The following is a 24,137-nucleotide window of genomic DNA, read 5'->3' as shown; positions in this document are numbered from 1 at the left end:
TGTCCAGTCCTATTGCAAAGCCACAAATAGAGAACGTAGTTACCATTATCAAAAGCACATGTTCTACAAGTGCTTGTTTGAGTCCTTAAGTTATTTAATGCCCACCCACCCTCTTGGGGTTAGGTAAGCCACTGATACCCATTTGAGTGATAACACAGTTTAGGAACCCTCTCCCCCTCCCTCTCTTTACCCGAAGAATGAGCACTTCCCCCCACTTCTGGATTCCTGTCTGTATCTGTTACCTGTTGGTGCCTCCCTTGGTCTCAGTCACGAGGTTGCCATGAGCTGTAGTTTTGACTGAGTCTGTACTGAAGAGGGATGCTGGGACAAGTTAGGGGCTTTCAGCTGGGGTGGCTGGAATGGCCAGGTCACCTGAGCCTTTCTCTGTACCTGGTTTTCCATCCCAGGCGGCTTCACTGCATGCTGGTCTCAGGGTTCCGGCAGGGGAGAATGATAGCTCCCGGACATCCTGAGAGTTCTGCATCATCTCTGTAGTGTTCTATTGACTAAAACAAGTCACAGAGCTCGTCCCGACTCAAAGGATGGGGGAACAGATCCCACCAGAGCTGCAGATAATTTGCTGCCGAATTCAACCTGCCATGTTCCTTTACCCTCCATGTTCTTCAGCTGGGAGTGATGACCCTGCCTTCCCAATATCCTGAACTGCTGATCTGCCTGAAACCAGCCCCGCCACAACCCCAAACCACCCCCCCACCCCGTGCTCTGCTTTTATATTTCCCTTGGTTCTGGGTTCTCAGGTTGCTTGGCAACAATAGTTCTTTAACTTCGCAAGTTTCTCCCTTTTTTAGCATATGTCCCATGCAGCATTTCAGATACATACTAAAATGGAGAACAAAAACGCTCTCGTTAGTTGAGTCTTCCCAGTGGCATGAGTGATGAGGCATGAGCTGGTATTTCTTCTCTAACACCCTAGGTTTTCACTTCCCCCACTACTTCTTCTTCCACTGTAGCCCAGGTTCACCAGGGCTTGGAGTTCCCAACCCTAATTGCAGGTCGGTACCCCCACACTTTGCCTGGCAGGAAATCCAGTGGGCACGTTAGTCTTAGAGCTTTGACCAAAGCCCGACGTTCCAATACTCAACAGACTTCTCTTCCGTCTCCAGTGTCTTCTGCAAAGGGTGAACCACAGGCTGCAGCTTTCTGTGTCCCAGCCGAAGGACGCCAAGGGACTAACTGATTCCTTGGAGGAGGGTGCTTGTTTTTCCAGTTGTTCTTGTTAGATTTTATACATTTGTTGGTTTAGTATTTATGCTAATGGGAGAAAACTTCAGATTCCTGCAATACCCCAACCTCACTCGCAGGCAAGCGGTTCCCATCGGAGATGTCCGGTCCTCTCCCCACCTCACTGAGAGGAAGACTGTGGAGATAGGGAAGCGAAGTCCATTCCTTCTGCTTGAAAACAAAATATTACACTCATGGTCCAAGAATCCTCGCCTTTGTCACGAGTGGCAATTTTTCAACTTTCAGCACTACAGTCAAATAATGGAAACTAAATCGCAGCTGGTTTTTATTGAAATTACTATTTATCGATCAGCTAGGCATTGTGTATTTCATGCTTACTATCAGTCCCATTTCTGTTCATTCAGAAATGTTGATGTAAAATCTTTTGACATAATCAGCCTAATTCACCAGGTTCCTTTGGAGCTAAGTGCTTCAGCTCACCTATTTTTATTGTTGTTTGTTTTAATGTCTTTAGTTGCTGGTACTATTTATATTAACCTGTGCCTTTGGGGACAGAAAATCATCTTTGCAGAACTGCTCATCTCTTTTAAAGGATAGAAACCCCTTGAAATTCCACTGTCTCGGAGTCAGGGATACATATATGGAAAACATGGCCCCTTCTCTGCTCTGTGATCATCTTCTGAATGTGGGAAGGGAAATAGTCTCAGGGAAGTAGTCCCTCCTAGTTAAATAATGATGGAGACTCGGATCCCCCTGGTCCGACAAGGAAAAGAGCCTTGCCAAGGTGCCCCCGTGGGACTGGAATTGGAGGATGCTTTTCAGACGATGGTATTGTGTCTATAAATTAGCACCAAGTTTGCGGTGGATGGGCCTGAGCAGTTTGAATTCATGTAAAAAAAAAGAAAAGAAAGATGTTATACTGTGCCGAAGATCAAGAGGGACACTCCTCCTAGTTTCAAATGCTGAATATTTCTTGAAATTTTAGTTGATTTTTAAAAAAATTTGGTTCAGGGCTTTCCTGTGACTTGATATGATTTACAAACCCTGAAAACTGTTCAAAGACCTGGCTGTGAAGACACCTTTGATGACAAGGCTTCTGAGAAATCGGGGGCCCTTTCCTTTTGAGGTGCATGGTGAAAATTGAATGTGGCCTGCTCGCCTCCTGTGTCCTTTCTCTCCCCTCTGTGTGGCCCTCTTCACTGGATGTTTATGTTGAGCAGGGGGGCCCTCTCGGGAGGACGCCCCCTGCCCAGGCGTCCTGAGAGAGCCTGCTCCCAGCCTCCACACTCAGCAATGCCTTTCTCTCCTAAGGGCCCTTTCTGAACTGGGCCTGGGGTCTGGGGGGCAGTTGTGTGCTGCGCTCTGAAAAGCCACGGAGGCTTGGGATTTTCTTCCTCCTGCATCTTCTTTGGGATTTCTTGTCTCAGATTCACAACGTGCTGCTCTGCTTTATGAAACTCTGGAGTTTGGGCATTTGGAGGGATGAAAGGAGAGGGAGGAGGAAGAGAGCTCACAATTCCACAGGGACAGGGTGGGGCGAGGAGGGTGCCCAGGGATTCCCGCTGAGATCGCCCCAGCGGTTCTTGCTTTTCAGTTCCTTTCAGCCATCATTCTTACCCACGCCTTCCTCCCCGATTTGGCCCTGCAAAGGACTTTTGTGTTGTTTGCCTTTTACCACCCCGCACACGTTTGCTCTTTTGTTTTTTTTCCCCTCCCCACTCCTACCCCATTGCCCCCAACCGTGGCTCCTGATAGAAATCTCACTCATGCATTTCTTTTTGGATTTCAACGGCTTATTTTGTCTTCCCTCTGTTTCTGTCTTCAGTCTTTCTTCTCTTACTTTTACCACCCCCCCACCCCTTTTCTGCCACTGGTCCCCGAGAGAAACGACCACCATCCCGCTGGGACAGGATGACGGTGCTGTTAGAGTTCCCAGTGCCAGCTCTCCCCCAAATCTGCGCCGCCTTTGTCCTGGGCCACGGGAGGATTTGGAATGGTCTGCTGGCAGCGTCAGGGAGACTAATGGGAAATGAGGGCCGGACAGAGAGAGGCCATGGGGGGGTGGAAAGAACAGCAAAGGGGATTTGGATGCCTTGGTGTGGGAAGCAAATTAAAAGACTCACGTGACCAAAGACACCGTATATAATACAAGTGCAATATTGCTAAAGTTGCATCTGTGAGAACCGGGATGTGCGGTGGAAGAGCCTACGGAGTGAATGCTGGGCGGTGACCCTGCAGTTTGAAAGGCTCTGCTACTTACTGCGCAGGCCACTTTCTGGGGTTGGGAGATCTGCGAAGTTGTACTTTCTTCAGGATTCCCTGGCTGTCCTCCGGCACACTGATGTGTCTATCCCTTTGATATATTTTTTCTCTTATTTTTCAGACCATTTCCCATTAGCATAGCCTTTTGAATCATGTCCTATTTATGGATCTTTCTCTGAAAAGAAGCACAACATTGGCTGGGATCCACATTGATTTTGAAATGTCTTTCATTCATTTAATCACTTAAAAAATTAATTCTGTCCTACCCACTCTTGAGAGAGAAAATGTTATAGTAACAATTACTGCTAATCTTTATTATTCTAAATACTTTGAATGCATGAACACGTTCATTCTTACAACAGCCATACACAGTAAGTTCTCTTATCTCCGTTTGGCAGGTGGTAAAATCTGAAGTAGAGTGGAGTTAGGCTAGTCGTCAAATCTCACACATACCGTAAGGTGTGGTCTTTGCCCTCCACGTTCCTAAAACCCAGGAAAGTGCAGTGAAACAGGGATAAACAGCCACAATATGGGGTGGTTCGGCATGAGTGGCCTCTGCAGGGCTCCAGGGACAACCGGTGCAGAGCTGTGGAGGGGCAGTGGTCTCCTTCCTCTGAAAGTTTCCATCAAGAGATGTGCACCCATGTCCCTTCAGCAGGGGTTGGGAGCTGTGTCCGGTCCGGCCCGCTGTGGGATGGAGGGCGGGCATCGTGGCAAACCCTGGGAGGGAGGGAGAGCCAGGACTTCCTTTATATTCAGGGAACAGTTGTGAGTTCTCCCCTGATGATTTAATGGTACTCCCCCAAACTCCTTAGGGGAGGTGACATGGTATTCACAATCAGAACACATTTATTCATAAATACAAAATAAGCCCACGACCCAAACGTTCCCCACTGATATATATTGAAGGAATTCAGTTGCCTTTCTTTTCTCTCTTTCTCCTGGTCTCTCCCTTTTTCGTGAGACTCAGATTAACTTTCCAAAAATCACAGACGCTCTTATTTTTGTGGACTTTTTTTTATTATGTTTGTTTCTCTGGCCACTCCCCCTTCAAATCTTATGCCAATACTGCTAAACTACACAGGGTACTATTAAACGGCACCAGGTACTATACCAATAGCTCCCGATAGGCAGTCGCAGGTACAGATAGGGAGGGAAACCACAGCCTTGTCTCGGACTGCGCCTGGCACCCACTCCTCCTCTTGTGTCCTCCTTGCACCCCACCCCTCACACTGTGCAAACACCGTTATTTTACAGCAGGTTATAAAAATCACTTGAATATGTACCTCCACTATTCAAACTAGCTCACCACTCCCGTCTATAATCAGCCAGCAGCCCCCCTTCCCTATTCATTGGCTTTTCGCCCACCAGTGTTCACAGTGTCTGCGATGCCACTGTGATGTGTTCGCGGGAGGGTGAGGATGGTGTGGGCGAATGAAGTCCATCATTCCAGAGCCATTCCCCAAACCTCCGACTGGAGTTTGCTGAGATGTTCATTAAGAGCAAACGGGTCTGGGCTGAGCCCCAGTCTCTGTCGCACCTCTGTCAGCTGCAGAAGATGAAGCGGGGAAAGGGAAAGTGACCGGCAGCTTCAGGCCAGCCTTAGTCACCCATGGGGTAACCGGCTCCGCAGTCTCTCTGGATTGGCCACATGCGGGGTGATTCTCATCAGAATGGGAGGAGCAAGGTCCTTTCTCTTCCTTGTCCCCATTTGCAGAGTGTCAAACAGTTGCTATTTTAGCACAGATGAACCCGCTCAGTGTCCTCTCACCCACACGGAGGTTTGGACCCTGGAGTCTGCGGACCCAGCCCTGAGAGCTGAGTGAGGGAGGAAATGGATAGGGCCTAAGTATCCGGGCAATTAGCTGTAACGTCGGGGCTGGGCTGCTTGTGTTCATACAAGCCCTTTCAACATAAATGGCTTGAAAGGTTTGCCGAAGGTGACAGTTCTTTAAAAGGACCATTGGACACTGTAAGTCTCCCTGCTCCTGACCTTGTGGAAAATGTCCTGTGGACAGTTGAATAGACCTGGAGCGCTTGGTCCTCTGGACATAAAATTCAGGTCTACCAGTGGCTTCATCTGTAAGTGGGAGGGAAGCGGCCCTCTGATACCTCCTTCCTTCACTGATGTTCCAGCTTCATTACTTGGGGCGACCTGCTGGGTTATGTCAGAGAATAAGACACTTCAAACATCTAAACTTCAGGCCTTGTGTGTAGCGTGCCGGCTGTTTTAAGCACATAACCTGTATTAACTTACAAGACCTCACCACGCTCCTGTGAGGTAAATAAATGGTGGCAGTCTTACTTTATCTATGTGACGATCACGGGTCTGAGAGGTGAGATGAACTTGCCCAAGACCTAGTGAGTGGCAAGTAGAGCTGGGATTTTAAATGGAGGAGGTTCAGCTCTAGAACCCTCACTCCTAACCCCTGCACTATACAGCCTTGTACTTCTGTGCATGTGTGAGTGAGGGAACTATAATTCATGTTTCCTTAAAACCATAGGACTGAGGTGCAGAAACGAATGAGTTAAATCTGTTGAATGTAGGGTAGATTCTCAAGGGATGTGAAAAACAAAAGTATTCTTATGTTTGAGTGATTTAGAATACTTAAGGGGACAAGACATACAACCAAACATCAAAGAGATGGTACAGGGTAGAACCAAGTAAGTTTTACAGGACTTCAGAGGAGGAATGAATTCCTCTGTCAAAGGTGGTCTTTTCAGAGGACCTTGTCAGGGAGTAGACCTTAGAGAACGTGTACAGTGTAGGCATGAGGACAGATGACAAGGCTGTCCTCGATAGGGACAGTGGAGGGAACAAGCCCTTAGAGCTGGGAGAGCCTGAGAAATACGGAGGTGACAGAAAAGTTGTCACCTGGGCTTATGTGCAAAAAATGGAACCTTGAGAACGGACTGAGGGAAGGTACTTCCAAGGGAGGACTGTGAACGTCCATGTTTAAGTACTTGGGTGTAAGCAGTCGGTATGCTGAATTGGGGACCTGGAAATCTACATGACATGAAATCTTTTTAATTTTTCTCAGTAACAGTTTCTTCATGCTAATTGTGTTCCAGGCAGAGACCTATTAGGAGGCCTGTTTGTGAAAGAGGACAAATAGGAGAGACAAATAGGATAGACCTTGTTGGGGAAGGCTTGGCTGGCCTTGACCACCAGTGGATGCGAAAGAGGGGAGGTGAAGATGCTGATTTAGCTCTTGGTGACCAGGAGGATTGTGAAGGTTCCATAACACCTGTCATCTCCTTGACTGATGACTGTCATGGTTGGAAGGTCCTAACCTCTTCTTCTCTTTCTTCTGGTGATGTAATTAGTCACATAAGTAAAATTTCAATGATAATGACATCCAACAACATAGAGAGCAAATCAACAGTATCGTATTTCTAGGGACTAAAATGCTCAATACCTGGAACCATGACTGGCACTCCCAAGTCCATTTGACTCACTCATTGAACCAAACGTGTAGGCATCCGCTTGGCACCAGGCTCCATGCCAGGCACCAAGGAAGGACACGGTGGTGGGCAAGTCACAGGCCACCACCTTAAAGGGTTTACAAGAATCTAACTGTGAACAGAGAAATCAGTCGATGATTTTAATATGGTTTAAATGTCATGATCAGTAAGGCGAGTCTGCATCCCCTCTTGTTTGGGATGGTCTCAATTCGGATACGTTATATCAATTTCCCAATTATTGGACATAGGGCAACAGACAGAGTGAGGAAGGACATTGAGTGCAGTATCTGGACTGGGTTCGTAGTGGGCTTCTTGGAGAGGAAGTGGTCTCAGCTGATAGCTGCAGGCTTCATAGCGTAAGGGATTGAGGGAGGGCTGGGGAGGGCAGGGGAGGGAGGCTGTGGTGCAGAAAGGGGGAAGGCGGGCATTCCAAGCAGTGTGTGCAGACAGAATGCACGAAGTGCTGAACACTGAAGACACTGTGAATGTGCAGACGCATGGAACATTTCAGTTCCTAATGAAGCAGCTATCATTCGATGTTTATGCATAACATTTCCTCCAGGTCTTTTCCTCCAGGAAGGGGAATTTTGTGAAAAATAGAATTTTACCTTATCTCTAAAATAAGGATATTGGACTGTGTGGTATCTATTGTCTCTTGTAGCTTTACCGTTATATTCCATCCCAGACTCCCTGCCCCTGGCGAATGGGAAACAGTCCTTGAAGCCCGCTTGACTATCCCTTTGCTCCCCAGGTAGCCACCTAATTATTTCTCACCTGTTCTATTGCAATTGATGTTATTTCTTCAACTTCACTGAGAGCTTCTCGCAGGCTTTTGTAGCTCCTTTTCGGCACACAGTGGCTGGGGGCGATTGGGAGACTGGTGGGGAGGAGGTAGAGGGATTCTTTCTTTTCAGAGGGAGGAAGGGCGGAGGAGGTCTCATTACAAACCCTCTCTCTTAAGGCATTCCCAGGCATTTCCCAGGCATTTTAGGTCTGTGACTATAGATTTATTGGTTAATGGTTAGTTTTTGAACTTATTTTTGATGGGCATCTTGCTTTCCTCTTCCTTAGGACCCACCGAGTTATTGGATATGGCAGACAGCGAAACGTGAGTGTCGCTTTTCGTTACGTAGTCTAGCCTGTCCCTCAGAACACATCTAGGAGAAGAATGTGGTGTCCAGGGCGTACAGCAGATAATTTCCATGTCAGTGATAAAGAGCCCACTTTCAGCTGTATTTGTAACTGTGCCGGGCTAATCTTCTAAATCAAAAATTACCCAACGAGAACGGATGGCAAGTGTCATAACGGTTGCACGCGTGGTCATTGCCGTTCATCATTTAGAGACTTCTGCACTGGTACGTCCTGGGCTGCAGAGAAGTCGAAACAAATACATTTACCGCCCCCCCCCCCCCTTTTTACTCTTTCTGAACTGAGGTTTGTGAGAAAATCAAGCCCTGGTGCTCTGGTGCATGTAGTGAAACGTCTTTGCTGAGTCTAGAATGGAACAATGTCGGTAACACACCCGCCAGAGAACAGAGACCCTGGGAGCTCCCATCCTTTCCACGTTCTGAGGGTCAGATGAGGACCGCCGGGGAAAAAGTCACCCTCTCTGGGGTGATCCCCAAACTGATGTTTGTCCTCAACTTTCCCCACCCCCCTACCCAGGGCAACAAAATCACTACTACTCCCCAGAGAAGAACGCATAAAGGCTAAACATCTAACTCCAACAACCAGAGAGAACCACTAGAGAACTCCCAAGAAATTCAAAAAGGGATAAAGCACGGGCGGGCCAGAGTGGGCTGGGGTGGGCTGGGGTGGGGAGTGGAAGGGGGTATGGCGGAGGGAGAGTAGCAATGAGAAGAACGAAGGACGGTGGGAGGGGGAGTGCCATGAGCTACCAGACACAGAAGAAACTGTCCATTGCTATGCGGAGCTTGTCCCCACACTGTACAGCCCACTGGCAAGGCTGTCACTTACCCCAGTTGGCCTTCTCTAAGGTCTACGTTTGATTTTCAACAAAACACTTCGGCATGAAGTGTCTTTTCAGAGTTGGATTCTGAATGGGAAGATCCTCCTCCTCGTTGCCTGTTAGAGGGGCAGAAATAACCGCTTCCCTTCGCCCGCTTCCACACTGAGCGGCTGGCCTGGGGCCTGCCCCCCACTGGGGATGGCTCTGGTTTGGTTCCTGAGCTCTGCCCGTGTCTCACTGTGCCTCCCGAGCCTCTGTGGCAGCCCTTCCCCTTCCGCCTGCCCCTGGCGTGGAACCCAGTAGGTAGGCCAGCACGAGGGTTGGCCTGGGCCATTAATGTTGAGTCCCCAGGAGTCATTCCTCCAAGGGCCAGGTGGTGGTCTGCCGAGCTCTGTGTGTTGGGTCTGAGGGCCCTGGTTCCCTATCGCTGCTCCATCGCTGCTCCTCCTGTGCTACATCTCCGGTCCCCCACACCCCGCCCAAATGTATCCATGGAGACAGTGGCTTCACAGTGCCCAGACACATCCACACACACCAGTCTAGCTAATGGTGCCATGGCGTCTTACCTAAACCACACATTAGTAGTTGAAAACAAAATCACTCAGCTTAATTAACCAACACTGTTTAAGTAAGAGGCTGGAGTCGGATATTGTGGTTTCTTGATGACTAACTCAAGGCATTCCTAGCCCCCCCCTCCTTCTCTTCCCCCCCACGTGGGCCTTGCCTGCAGCCGCAGTCTAGGAGCACAGAGCATCAGCAGCAGGGGTACGGTGTCCCCTCACCCCTCCCTGCAGCCTCCATCCCCACCCCCACCCCACCCCAGCCCCCTTTATGGGTGGTTTCCATGTCATCTTTGATTTAGGGGTGAGACCGCGCTGCACAAGGCTGCCTGCCAGCGGAACCGGGCTGTGTGCCAGCTCCTGGTGGACGCGGGAGCATCTCTGAGAAAGACGGACTCCAAGGTAACTTGATGAGCGAGTGCAAACATCCACCCACCGGGCCAGATCGCCGGCCCCGTTGCCTTCGCTTGTGCCCACAGCCAAGGCATCCTTTCTGTGCTCCTGGGAGTGCCGGGGCCCTGGAAAAAGGAGGAAAAAATAAAGTGCTTCATTTAGAGAAACTGCAGTTTAAATGTATACGCACAAAGGGAGGGTGTGTGCTCGCCTATGGGGCTTTATAAACCTCTGAATGTGCTGGCCTTGGGGGGTGGGGTCCTCCTCCTGCCGAATGCCAGCAGCCGGATAGTGGGGAAGTGAGGTTCAAAGCCCCAAGAGAGGGGTCAGGATCACGTTCAAAGACTTTGGCCTGGCCTCCGAGAAGACCCTTTGGGGTTTCACCTTCATCTGCTTAATCCAGTGTAGCTTAAAATCTGTGGTTTGTGTGGTTCCGTATAAGGGTATCAAAGTGGCTTCCAACCACTTCCAGGATGGGAGGTCAGGCCGCGCCATGAGTGGTTCCGGTGTACAGAGAGCTCCCCAGGGAAGGGTGGAAAGCTGGAGCAAAGGAGGAGTTCCAGCTTTCTAGTATTGGCCTAGGACTGAAGCCCATGGCAGAGAGCAGGGTTACCACAGATCAACCCCCTGGGGAGCCTGGTCAGCTCTGGGAATTTTCTAGCACGCTGGGGAGACTCTAAGAAAACACAAGCCACTTAACTGGAGAGAGTGGAAGAGTTGGGGGGGAGAGAGAGAGAGAGAGATGAGGACTTCATTCAGCAGGTAGTGAGTAATCTAAGTTTGGGGCCAGGGACTGAGAAGCCTAATAAAGGCTTAAGCCCCATTAGCCTCATTTGAGTGATGAGCATCTATTTGTGTCAGTTCCTTTCCCTGGGGTTCCCTCACGCTGCGGTGTATGTTGGGAAATTACTTGCTTGTGTGGCCCTCTTTCCTGTCTGCGGCAGTCCCGTGTCTCAGCGAGTAATTCTCCACTTCCCCGTAACCTCCCAGGCCCTTGCTCTCTGACTGAGGTCCCCGGCCACCTCCCTAGGCTTCAGACACACTCAGCTGGCCTATGACCTGTCTGGTTAGCTAATTGGGGATACAGTTTCAAATGGCAGGCCATTGCTCAGGGTGATATTCTTCCCAGCTAATATTTGCCCTCAGATGCGTTGATAGGAAACCTCCATGAGAAACACAAGCCATGTCGGCGGGCCCAGGGGGGCTGTGATCCCAGGTAGATTCCGCCTCGCTGGGGCCACTCCGCCCACAGCAGAGCAGTTGCCTGTTTACCACACAAAAGACTCGCCTCACACTCAACCCAGATGAGAAAAAGAAAGCGAGGGGCAACAAGAAATAGAAGGACAAACTAAAGACTGGGCGGGAGACCGGGCCCCTGAGCACATTGCTCTTTTTCGTCTTTCTAAGTTTTTGTATCAGATTAATGGGCTCAGTGTTCCTTGAGATTTTTTTCCTAATCTGTGTTCTGCATGCGTGTGCTTTTTTCCAAAACACAAGCAACTTTATCATTTTTGTGGTTGTGTCTGTTTTTCTCACTCATTTTTCTTAGTCATAACATGCATGCGATTGTATAACTTTCCACCCAGTATTATGTTCTGGAGATCTAGCCGTATGAAGTACGTAGTCATGCTTCATCCTCTTTGGGGGTCCTTTGTCTTTCCGTTTTGTAATCTGGAAAAAGCAGGCAAAAGCATCCGATGTGATCATTATGGCTGAATCTTCTGGAATTTTAATTTTTTTTTGGCGGGGGGAGAGAAGCAATATCTTGAGAATGTCTCTTTGTAGAGAACGATTCCTTAAAAATCATCTCAAAATCCCACCCTGGCCCATCTCCCTGAATATTCAGAAGCTATAGGAATTCCAACCTCATTAATATTGAAGTAAAGACAAGAGAGTCTATTAATACTTTAAAGAAGTTGAATAACGTTACTATAGTAACTTTAAGCTAGTGGATACATGTTAAACCCCAACTAAAGTGAAATTTTAGAAAGAGTCCAGCGCCACTGTTACTTCCTTTCCATCCTCTGCCCTACAAACCGCTGGAGGCTACCAGGAACGGACTCCCTGAGGTTGACGTGACTCATCATGATAGCTGAGCTGTGACAGAGGACACTCTCATCTTGTGTGCGTTTATACACAGAGCTCTTTTTGTTTTGTTTTGTGTTCTGTATGTTGTTTGTTTACTTATTTTATTGGTGTTCTAGTACAGTTGTCTCCATTTTCCAACACCACTTCCCCCCTCCCCACGCACCCTGCCCTCCCACCCTCAATCCTATCTCCCTTTGGCTTTGTCCATGGGTCCTTTATACGTGTTCCATTCAAAAGAACCTATGCACCCCAATGTTCACAGCAGCACAATTTACAATAGCCAAGGGCTGGAAGCAACCTAGGTGCCCATCAGTAAGTGAGTGGATCAAAAAACTGTGGTACATTTACACAATGGAATAGTACACAGCAGAAAGAAAGAAGGAGCTCCTACCCTTCATAACAGCATGGATGGAACTGGAGAGCATTATGCTAAGTGAAATAAGCCAGGCAGTGAAAGACAAAAATACCATGTGATCTCACCTATAATTGGAACCTAATCACCAAAACAAACAAGCAAGCAAAATATAACCAGAGACATGGAAATAAGGAACAAGCTGACAGTGAGCAGCGGGGAGGGGGAGTACCCAGAGCTCTTTCCGTAGTACAGTGCTCAAGCCTCTCTCCTTTCCTTACAACCCAACATCACTTATTTAAATAGACAAACTATGTTAGTGAACAAAAATTAAAAGTTTCAAGGGGTATTAAGTAGTATCCATAAGCATTCAAGAGAAAAAAATCTTCCCTCCTTTTATTGCTGATTGCTGTTCACTGGCCTCATTTCAGAAACATCACGTGTGCATGCCTGTGTGTGTGTGCAAACAAATACATGTAAAATATTAGAATAGGCTGCAGGACATTATGTAAGCATTTAAAATGATGCAGAAGAGCATTTAATGACAAAAACATTTGATGTATTATTAAGTGAAAAAGCATGTTATATAACAGCATATAAACAAAGCATGGTTTTACTTTGATAAAAATCAGTATGTATGGAGGTAGAGAGAAAGAGTGGGTTGACCCACTCTACAGAAGGTCAACCATGGATATCTTAGTGTAGTGGATTATATTTTTATTTTCTTCTTTCTGCTTTTCTAAGATTTCTTTAACCGACACCCACCACTTTTCTAGTCAGAAATTAACTCACTTTTTGGAGAGATGAGAACGTTCTAAACTGGAGAGAACTTAACTGAAGTCTTTGAAACCAGCCAAGAACCCCCTTCAGATGGTTATGACCCACCCGCCCTCTCGGAATCCGCTTGTTGCTTTGCAGATGGAGTGTAACAGAGAGAGTCCCAAACTGGAAATCGAATGCCTGCTTCCCCATTTATCTATTCAGACATGTCTATCCACCTTCTTCCAAAATGGGCCTGGGTTCCACCACTCACTTTGCTCCCGTTCCCTGCTGTGTACTCAGTTAGCCTCGGTTTCCATGGAGGAAACCCCACCTGCCAAAAGTGGTGGTCTCCTCCTCACGTACTCACACATCTCACGTGCCCCACGTGATGCTGGTATCAGTAGATGCAAAAGTACCTCCCAGACTCCAAAACAGTTAAATGCAGAAAGACCCTTCTTAGTGAATAATCTTTGAGTATCTGTTTCTGTGGATTAAAAAAAAAAATTTCACCTGAAGCATTTGTGTTTCTTTCCTTTTCACGTTTACCTACAGGGGAAGACACCTCAAGAAAGAGCTCAGCAGGCTGGAGACCCTGAATTGGCTGCTTACCTAGAAAGCTGTCAGAACTATAAGATCATTGGCCATGAAGACCTGGAAACTACTGTTTGACCCTGGGAGATGAGCAAGGAGAACCTGAACAAGCATATCACCTGTGCCCTCCCGGCGATTGGGCAGCTCCCCTGGAAGAAGCTGATGGAATCCATAAATCCGTCTCTCTCCTGCAAGAGTCTATCTGAGACCGCGCCACCAGTTTTTAAGGGCTACCAAGATGTGCAACAAAATAGGATAGCCCGCAAAGGACGAGGCAGGGTACCTGGAGATCTGTGGAATATGAGCTCCACAATATTCGATCCTTATCGCTTCCAGCAAGTAGCATGAACTTCTGTGTCCACCTGTATCATTTATTTTAAAGATTCAAAGGATGTTCGTATAAAAGGCACTGCTCCCTTCTCCCCCATGCATTCACCTTCCCCTACGCCACACCATTTTCCCGTACCTACCCATCCATTGAAAAAATGCGACATGATCTCTTCTCTTTAACTTCAGTCTTTGAAGACCGCAAGGCTGTCTGAAGATCTTTGAATACCCTCTGGATGCCCTGCAGAAATAGAACTGTTACACCGCTTCCATTTCCAAGACTAAATATACCAGGACGATTAGTGACGTTTTTTGCATGTCTCTCCTCCCTCCCCAGTCCCTTTCCATCGTCTAGGAGCTGGGAGGTGCCACATGGGTAATGTCAACTTGTGCATTGTACCTCTGAGGTATGGTGAGGTGGCATGGGAGTCGCCTGTTCTCAGAGGGACCTCGGAGAGGTAACCCAGGGGTTGGCCCAGGTTGCGGGGCTGTTGCCGACGGCCACAAAGATCGGATTCAGCTTGGGCTGTTTGTACAGCCCCGTACTGCCTATGTAGCCATCATTGCCTTTTGCTGCGACATAGAGATGAGCAATGGGTTAAGCAAAGGCCCGCGGCTAGTTTGCAGGAGCCCTCAACTCTAAGTGCTGTTTCAATGGCAGAGCAGAAAACCACATGCGGGAACTGTGGTTACAGGAAATGGAGCTCTACGCCAGCGCTGACTTCTAAACTTTTCTGAGTGATAATGGAAAGCAGGCAAATGGACTGGAAATACAACAGCAGAAGCAAAAGTAGCAACATATGTCAAAGAAACTCACTTAAGCACGAAAACAGTCACTGGAATTTTGCACAGAGGCTAATAAGTACAGACTCTTGGGTACAGTGGTGAGGGGGGCGGGGGGCGCCGGTTTTAGGTTTTCCTTCTAAGTTTTGGTTTTCGTTAGGCCAAGTGCATCTTGTCCCAAGGACAAAGCCTTGCTGCGTGGGTTTCACTGCTGATATTGAGGACGCGTGGCCCTTTCTGATGGATGCCTCACCTAGTGACTTGTCAGGTCCCAATGTTGTACCTGACAACACTATAGCCCCATTTTACGTGTGCGGGGGAATCTGATATATTATTTTCTCTATTTTCTTCTACGAGAAAGTTCTTAGTGCAAACCACTGTGGGAGCCCAGCCAGGAATGTCTCTCTGGCGGTGGAGTGGTACCTCCTAATCCTGCCGCAGAGCAGTTGGTAATCACAGGTGCCTCTCTTAGGGACTTGGTGATCATTAAAATTGTAGGGGAAAAAGTCTGCTAACTTTTGGAGAAAAAGTCTATTGGACTTGCGTGTGAGTCAGAAATGAATGCAGTGACCGAGGGGTTTGCTTCGAATTAAACCTCTCTTTTCAGAGCTCTTCTCCACTTTGCTCTTAGGCATAAGCAACATGCTTCCTTACTGTTTCTGCATGTCAGCATAAACGATTGTTTCTCTACATCGAATTTAAAGTGGCGACGCGTTGCTTATCTGAATCACGTTTTGATCACATATCACTTTGAAAGCACAGATATGATATACTATCCAGTAGGAATAGCCGCTCAGTGGATGGGGATTGAGTCTCTCCTGAGTCGTTTCAAAATCAAATGGCTGGCATTATTTTCAGCTGCGGGAGGGAGGGTTGGATGCAAGTAATCTATTTCCATAGATCGGTCTTAGAAATGGAACTGTCGTTTGGGTTTTATGGTGAGGGGAGGAGGGACTGCAGTAGATTGGTTCCAGAAGCTGGAAAAAAATATGCTGCTGGCGAATTTAATCACTGGGCTTCTGCTGGGAGTTTTCAGTCGGTGGAACTGTCAAGTAGATGTTGTGATGACAGAAATTTAATCCTTAAAACAGACTGAAAGCTGGCTTTGACTGGTGCCTTCCATTCCCTAGATTGAGCCAAATGCTTGGCCGCGTGGTCAGCTACCCAGCTGCCACTGCTGGGGAGAAGGACTATTTTCATCACCTTCCATCTCGTATTTCTCTGCGATGCTTCAAAGCAGCTCAGAGAAAATTTAGGGTACAGGTGGCCAAGGGTCAATTCCAATAGCTCCAATGGAAGTCCCAAGTAAACCCCTGGAATGAAAATAGATGATGTACTGACTGCTGTAGGGGTCTTGGAACATTTGGAGATTGTTCAACACCCCCCTCCAAAAATAGTAATAGAGTCCTATGTTATTTCTTTTTAATTTTATTTCTTTATTTTTAGACAGAGGGGAGAGGAGGGAGAAAGAGAGGGAGAGAAACATCAGTGTATGTATGGTTGCCTCTCACGGGCCCTCTATCCAGGACCTGGCCCACAACCCAGGCATGTGCCCTGATGGGGAATTGAACCAGCAATCTTTTGGTTCGCAGGCCAGCACTTGGTCCACTGAGCCACACCAGCCAGGGCAGAGTCCTATATTACTGATGGAGAACGATATATGACCAAGGCAAATGTCTCTGAAAAAAGCAAACACCCCCAGGATTTGGGCTTTCCAAATACAAAAAGTCAAAAATGAGCAAAAGCAGTTACATATGTAATGGCTTCTACATTACATCTACTTCCTGGAGCATTTTATTTTCTAATTGGCCATTGCATGTGACAGTCCTGGGCTTTAGCAAGAGCTGAGGCCGAATGGCCCAGGAGTTTTCAACTCAGCTTAGGTGGATAGTATCCCTCTTTAATGCGCCCTCAGGAGGTATGGAAGCAACCAGTCTGGGCCCAGTCTGAAAACCCACATAACGTTCATTTAAAAGACATAAAATGATAGACCTGTAGAAGTACCATTTTCTACAAAACCTACTGAGACTGCTGCAGAGTGGCCGGCTCCGCTGACATTCCTCTGTGTCTGGCTCGGAGGAGCCTCTGTGTTGGCGCCCTGTCTGCTTTGGGATACCGTTTTTAGATCAGACTGATAGAGCGATGAGAAATGGAGCGTTATTAAAAGACAACATGATATAACCTTAAAGGTAGTCATTTTTTTGAAACCTTCTATTCCAGTTTTACACCATTAATGAAATAGAACCCAGTTAAGCTGTGCTTTATCACGTTCAAGGATGTGATACAGCACAGGAGCCAAGAAGGAAATAAACACCACGGCTGGGAATTTCACTTTGAGAGTTCTAGTTACCTCTAGAGAAGTTACAACCTAAAACAGATGCAGTTTTTGAAAGAGAATTTAGCTGGCAAGCCCAGTCGTGAGATCCGTGGTGACTGATGGGAAGCCTCGCATCCCCGGGTGCCCCATCTTTTCATGGTAGCTGGCTTAAATGCTTAGGCAGATCCCCTTGCATGGAAAGATGCTCAACAGGTAGTTAATTTTCATGTGGACCTAGTAACAGTCTCTCTGCTGCAGGATTGCTGAAACGTATGTATTAGAGTCTCAAAATATCCACATCTTAGAGAATGTGGGGCAGCAGTTTTATTTTTTATGTGTCACCTTTATTTAAAATATTTAGATTTTTTTGGAAATTATGAAAGTAGGACCTGCTTTGTATAAAAAGTTCTAAGACCATATAGGTGAGTATCCCATGCAAAGTCAAGGTGGTGTCCCCGTCCCGCTGTCTGGAGATCAGTAACGTGAACCTGAAAACCATGTAAACGTTGCTGCTTGTGAGTCACGTCAGGAATACTCTGTGCCTACACCAGCCCACCTCCTCACGGAAATGTATTTCTTTGTATACATGTATGTGCATATATACCATACACACATACAAAAAAGAGAAGACATTTCAGAAGCATGCTAGTCACCTGTATCTGTGTAGTTAACCCCAGCAGCCCAAGACAAGGTAACAGAGAACTTCCACGTATCCATTGCTGTTTCTGCTACTACTAAGCTTCGTTCTATGTCTGCATCGTACTGCAGTTGCACATGGCATTTACTAGAGCCTGTGTCATCAAATCCATGACCACACGGTCTTGTGATCGCTTATGTCACCTCCCATACAGCATGACATCTACCAGAGCCCAGAAACTTGTTCGGATCTCAAGAGGTGGGTTTGTTCCTATGTGAGGCTTACACATTTCCCCAAGCTGATGTCACAGGACTAGCGCTCGTAGGCTGCCTAATGATATTTAATTAGGGTGAGCTGTTGCTGGGAAAGTGTAGTAACTTGGACGTGGGCTGGGGTCTGAGGAGCTTGGCTTCCTTCCAGTATGAGTCGCTAATGAAATCACTGAAACAGCAGGATATCTTCTGCAATTATGCTATTTAAAAGTAAAATAGATCATTGTGAAATTAGGCTCATCATAACCACCAACTAAAAGTACTAATTGCTCTACTTCAATAGATTATTTTCATCTTAGGAAAAAAGTCTAGGACACGCATTCAATTAGAGAGTTTTCTAACTAATCGTAAACTTTTATTTATTTACTGTAAAACATCCCGGGTGTTACAGAACCATCTCTGAATCAACCTTTTCATTCTCTCCAGTGCGTATTCAGCTGCTTGTGAGTCCTGCCTGTTTTCTCAGCCAGGCCTCTCAGATCGACCTTGGCGCCCTCATCCCTTTTAGGGTCCTCCTCATCACCCATCTCCAGTCCCTCCAGTTGTCTGGCCCTGGCCACAGTACTGCGTGTAGGCTCGCTGCCTCTACCTTCAATATTTTTTTTCATGTAGATACAAAATCACCCTCAGCTATTATACTCAAAAGAGGATAAAAATGAACTTACCCTCTGAGACAAATATCCATTTTGCCTGAAGGATAAACAGATGTACCCTGACCTGGATCCTGTCCTAGAGATCCAGGAGCCTTCCTCCAAGAACTAACCTGCCAGACAGGGTCAGCCATTGTCTATGTCAGTCACCCCAGGGGTGTAGGGGAGGCCGCCATCATGGAGGCCAGAAGCTGGAGACCGCCAGCTTCTTCCACATCGACCGATATCAGTAAGTGTCCCTGAGAAGTCACCCGTGTGGCTGGGTTATATATGTGTTATAGTCCTGTGGCTGTCTGTGGACTTTAGGCTGTCTTTAGGCTGAATCTGTCTCCCATAGTTCAATGAGAAACCTGAAGACAGGGACCAAACGAGGTGTTGTGCCCTGGGATGCCCTGCTTTCCCAGGGTACTGAGGGACATTGAACTGGTCCCCAAAAAGAAGCGGGGGGGGGGGTAGGGGGGAAGAATTCTGAAGCATTACATTTTAAAAATAGAGATTTGCATATTGGATGGTATCCTCATGGTGGACAGATTCCAGAGTCTATTTATATATGTATTCAGTTAATTCAGTCATTCGAATACAATCATGTTTGTGAATCAGTCACATATTTGTGTATTTAGTCATTTCTTTTCACTATACAACACGTTTATCACATACTCTGATGCAGACACCATACTAAGGACATAATGAATAGAAGAAACAAATCTCTTGACCTCACGGAGCTGACAGCTCAGGAGAAAAGACAGATTCCGCCCTGCGGGGTTCTGTGCAGGAGAAGCCCCGCTCTGCGTGCAGCGTGCACTGGGGGCACAGCCAAGGCTCATGGTGCAGGCCACTCTTGCGCCAGTGAGGTTTCACTCCTATGAACTGGGAAAGGAGAATATGAATGGGCCAGAGGAATAGTGACATTTTGCAGTTCCTTTTCCTTGGAGTCTTGGCACTCTTAAAATTGTATATGAAACCAAGACTTTAAGATGCAACTTAAAAATACTGCTAAAATGAGAGCTAAAACTCATCCTGTATCTCAAGGATGTAACTAGAAAGTGGGCAAAATTTGCAGTGGGTTTGGTTAACTATAAGGAAGGTGAAGTATAAATGTCGTCAAAGACGGGAGTGGGCGCCCTTATAAAGTTATAAAGTTCCGGCCACACAGCCACTTTGAGAGATGTTGTGCCTTGGGACCTGGTGCCTGCGGGAGCAGGAATTAGATTCTGGGACTTGGTAAGTTTTTCTTTTAAAATGACTTTGTGGAATGGCAGGATTTCCTTTGAAAAATTTATCACCATCTTGACTTTTAATCTTTGAAACATCCCTCTGTGAGTGAGTGGGTCTAATATCTTGGGGACAATGACCTTTAGTTATAATTTAAAACATTTTTAAGCCAACTAAGCCTAACAGTAGGAGCTATTGAAAAGAAAGCATACGAAGAGGTACAACTTACTCAAAGATCCCTCTGGAGCATCATGCATTTCGATGAGCGTTCGTTCTTAGGCATTCTTAAGTATTTCCCATTAGAAATCTGTTTTACTGTCTGTCTGTCTAACACAAAAAAAGTGCTGTGATTTGATATGCTTAGAATTCAATGGAATCTAATGTAGCCACGGAAGAAAACTGTGCCTAACAGACATTTGGAAGCCAAGTGCATGCCCGTGAAAGGCAGCCACGGAAAAACGCCTTGGCTTCTGCTCCTGACGTGCTAATCACAAGGGGTAGCTTACCCATCGGAATAAGAAAGTGATGATTCTGGGTTTTCTTCATTTTCCAAAGTTTCAATATTTTGAGCCACATGACATCTGCAGTGGGTGCCTTTGGTGGTGGGAACAATTGGAACTATCTTGGTTCTCAATCTCTAAGTGAAACACACATACTTTTCAATAGAAAATAGCTCACCGTATTTTTCAGATTATAAGACGCACTCCCACCCCCTAAATTTGGGAGGAAATGGGGGTGCGCCTTACAGTCCGAATGTAGCTTACCTGGCTCGCTACAGGATTTCTGCTTTAACGATGTTATTAAATATTTTACCACATTTTTTGCTTCAAATTTTTTTTCCTATTTTCCTCCTCCAAAACCTAGGTGCATCTTATGGTCTGAAAAATACCGTAAATGACTCAAGGCTCTTCTGTTTATTTTAACAGTTTCTGTAATTTTAAAAATATTGGTGTTTAACATTTTGGTGTGTGGGTTTTTTGTTGTTATTTCTTTTTTGATTTTCAGTACCAACCCATGAGGTAGATAATGCTGATAATACATTTTGGATGAATAAATGGCATATCGGAGCAGAGAATTTGACTTGCACGGGTTGTATAGTAATTGGTAGAATTGCAGCCAGCCCTATGATCTTTAGAAATTACAGACTAACATGCCTGCAATAGATAATTTTCCACCATTGTCTTCAGTATTGCTTTACATCAATCACTTGGATTTCCATAAATTAGAAAAATATTTACCTTTGATCCCACTACGAGTTGGTTAAACTGAGAATGTGAAGTCACAAACACAGAATGTTTGTATTAGCGGCTTACTGTCTTGGATATATTTCAAAGGAAAAAAAAGGTCACGTGTTTTGGTACCGGGGTGGATTTCCCAAGAAGAAATTACCATGGAGAGTGACGTACTGGCTTTTCTACTTGGTAATTCTCAGCATTTAAAAATCTTAGCACTGCAGGGCTTTGAAGACGTTGTTTGTTTCGGTAGTTTTGTTACAACGTTGATGAGATGCCATAGGAATTTAACTCTCATTTGTATCAATTAGCCTGTGGGAAAATTGCTTCCCTTACATGCCATTTCACTTAAAGTCCTGGAACCTGTCGTTGACGTTAAGTGAGGACTTACTGTGCTGTTTTCTCTCCTTGGAAGTCACTGTTGAAGTGATACTATTTCGTTATGTTGCACCAGAGAGCGTTGAAATGGCCTTGCCATTCAAGGCCCCATAGCTCCAAGCCTGTGGCTGAGTTTGCAAACCTATGTGTGTCATACGCAGTCAGGTCCCTAGAGGCCTCACACGCCCGGGGGAAGTGTGCTGTACTTGAAGGGGAAAGAACTAACAGGCCTGAGATACTCTTCCATTCTGAATCTCGCACTTCACAAGGCCTCTCTCTGGGCCGATTGGTGGATATGGACAAGAGTCATGTTTGGTCTGGAAAGAAGTCACAATAGGATTAAGAATAGGAATGTTTGGAGGAGACAGGCTGAGTAGGACTGTTGGATTCAAGTTCTGTAGGGCAGATGATTGGCAGACTAAAACAAGGACAGAGACTAGGCATAGACATGAAAAGGGGTAGCTTTATTACTTATGAAAAGATTTATTATTTTCCAAAAAAATATATACCCAGAAAAAATGGATCAGGCTTTCTAAAAAACAAACAGAATTTATCACAGCTAGTATTTCTTCTAGTATTGAAGTGGAAATTGAACAACTGAATCGGGGATCATGTAAAAGCAGTTCCCTAATTGGACTGACAGACTCCTGCGATATTTTCCAGGTTTAGGTTTCTGTGACTTCAGACTGAAACAAAACTCAGTTAGAGTCCCCTGTCCCACCAGGTTCCTACCATCTAGAAGGCAATGAAAGTGAATGACTCTTTTTATAAAAACACCAGTCATTGCAAATACATCCCAGATCACTTAGAAGCAGGTACTTCATGACCCTAAAGCAATTTGCTTTGTTTACACGCGCACACACACGCTCTGCTCAATGCTAACCAGTTCCCTAATCACCCGAATAAGACATGTTTCTACTAAGTCAGAACAGCCACAAGTTCAAGAATGAAAGGGAAAACAAAGGATTTGCCGTTCATCTTCCTTTTCTTTCTACCCATTTGTTGTTTGGGGTGTGCAGCTGGGATTGAAACTTGAAGAAGGAGCAGAAGATCTCTCTATTTTCTGGGAAAAAAGCAATCACGGAGGCAATTTCTATAACTTATTGTCCTTATTAGGGCTTAACCTCATATTGCCAGACTAATGTGTCTATCATGTTTCTGTTTAAGTGGCCTACAATTTTAATTGCTCATCTTTCCTTCCATAATAACTAGGCCTGAGTCTTATATTTCAAGTCAGTCGGAGGGGGAGGGAGTCAGTCTTGGGATCGTCCGAAGAAGTGGGAGTTAGTCCAATACCTGGAGTCCTGCCCAGGAAGCCACTCCCACCCCTTCTCCCTCACCCCACTCTTTGCCCCTGGCTTGGGCAGGTAAAGGAAGAGCAGAGTGATAGGGAAAAGAAAAAAGATCCTCACTTGTAGTAGGGTAATAAGGCTCTAGTCTTAATACAAATTGCCATGGTAACCCACAAATAAATAATAGAAGCCCTCGGCCAACTTTGGTCCTCGTGAAAAACAAATTTAGGAGCTACAGAAAAGATTGAACTTCATCAGAGTGGCTTCAAGGGGTAGTGTTATGAAATTTTTAATATATGCAGCTTACAAGAATTAGATTATGTGTGGAATTGAGGGGAAAACAGGGTTCCACCAGTAGAAGAACTTTCTAATCAAATTTTCTAAAGGAATGGGTTGCTTTTTTAAAAAGTTTTTCAAATCCTCATAGGAAGTTAGACCTGTCCACAGACTTGTGTTGGTCTATAATTAAATGTGAGAAAAAGAAGGATGATTTAGGGAGTTATTCACAAATCCAAATACGTTCAATTCTAACAAATTCAAAGACTGTATGACTTTCTCATTTGGGGGTTTACATACAACCTTTCTTCTTTAAAAATTAGAAAGATAGGAAATGTTTACACATTGTCTTTCCTTGGAAGAATGAACAGATGACAGCCCTAAGCAGTTTTACCATGTTTTTTTATTTTTTAACTTATAGGTGATTCTCTCAAATATGTTGACAACATTTATCTCTTTTAAGACACTGTCTAACTTTGATATTTTCTGCTCCTTGTATAATGAATACAAATGGTTCCTGACCTTTTGGGTTGTATGAACAATATACATTTTCATTCACAGCCTCCCTCCCCCATTTGCTGAGCTGATGCTCTGACCCCATGAATAATTTCCAATGCAACCAGAATCCGGACTGATGCTTACTAACATCCTGATTGTGGGTTGGGACGTGTGGGGTTCTTGCCACCCTGGGAAGTGATATTTGAAACTTTCATACAGGAAATATGCTAATAAAATTAGAATATTTTGCAGAACACATCTTTGAAAAAGTTAGAGTCCCAATTAGTCTTAGTAAAGGTTAGCTAGGCTCTCATCTATGTAAATTACCAATAGTGGAGTGGGCAGCTGTGTGTGAGTATATGGACCACAGCTGATGGAAAGGGTGGAAAACCATTCCTTTAAGGAATAAGGAGGACGATCTCAGTTCCATAGGAATGGCTGTATTTCACTTTGATTTCTGAGTGGGAAAAGGTTCCTGGCCATCCGGAGTACCCTTGGCTGTGGGTAGTGCACTCCCAAAGGCTACATCTGTACAAAGAGTTTCAGACACATTATAAAGGGCTCTTTTATCATTTCTGATTCTGCCCTACCACATCCCAGAGCCATGATTTTGCAAAG

The 24,137-nt window shown here is 45.8% G+C and overlaps 1 protein-coding gene across 1 annotated transcript in view; it reads left to right on the top strand.

Annotated features, from left to right (window-relative positions):
* Positions 1 to 21,865, top strand: part of DGKI (diacylglycerol kinase iota) — a 393,695-nt gene extending 371,830 nt beyond the window's left edge. The window contains 3 exon segments of the mRNA XM_053927331.2: positions 8,002 to 8,038; positions 9,762 to 9,861; positions 13,607 to 21,865. Of these exon segments, the coding sequence (XP_053783306.1) occupies positions 8,002 to 8,038; positions 9,762 to 9,861; positions 13,607 to 13,723 (254 nt within the window). The 3' untranslated portion in view covers positions 13,724 to 21,865.
* The last annotated feature ends 2,272 nt before the right edge of the window (positions 21,866 to 24,137 follow it).

The sequence above is a fragment of the Desmodus rotundus genome, chromosome 6, assembly GCF_022682495.2.
Source record: "Desmodus rotundus isolate HL8 chromosome 6, HLdesRot8A.1, whole genome shotgun sequence".
NCBI lineage: Eukaryota > Metazoa > Chordata > Mammalia > Chiroptera > Phyllostomidae > Desmodus > Desmodus rotundus.
Note: the sequence above shows the minus strand (reverse complement) of the source record. Positions and strands in the feature narration are given on the sequence as shown.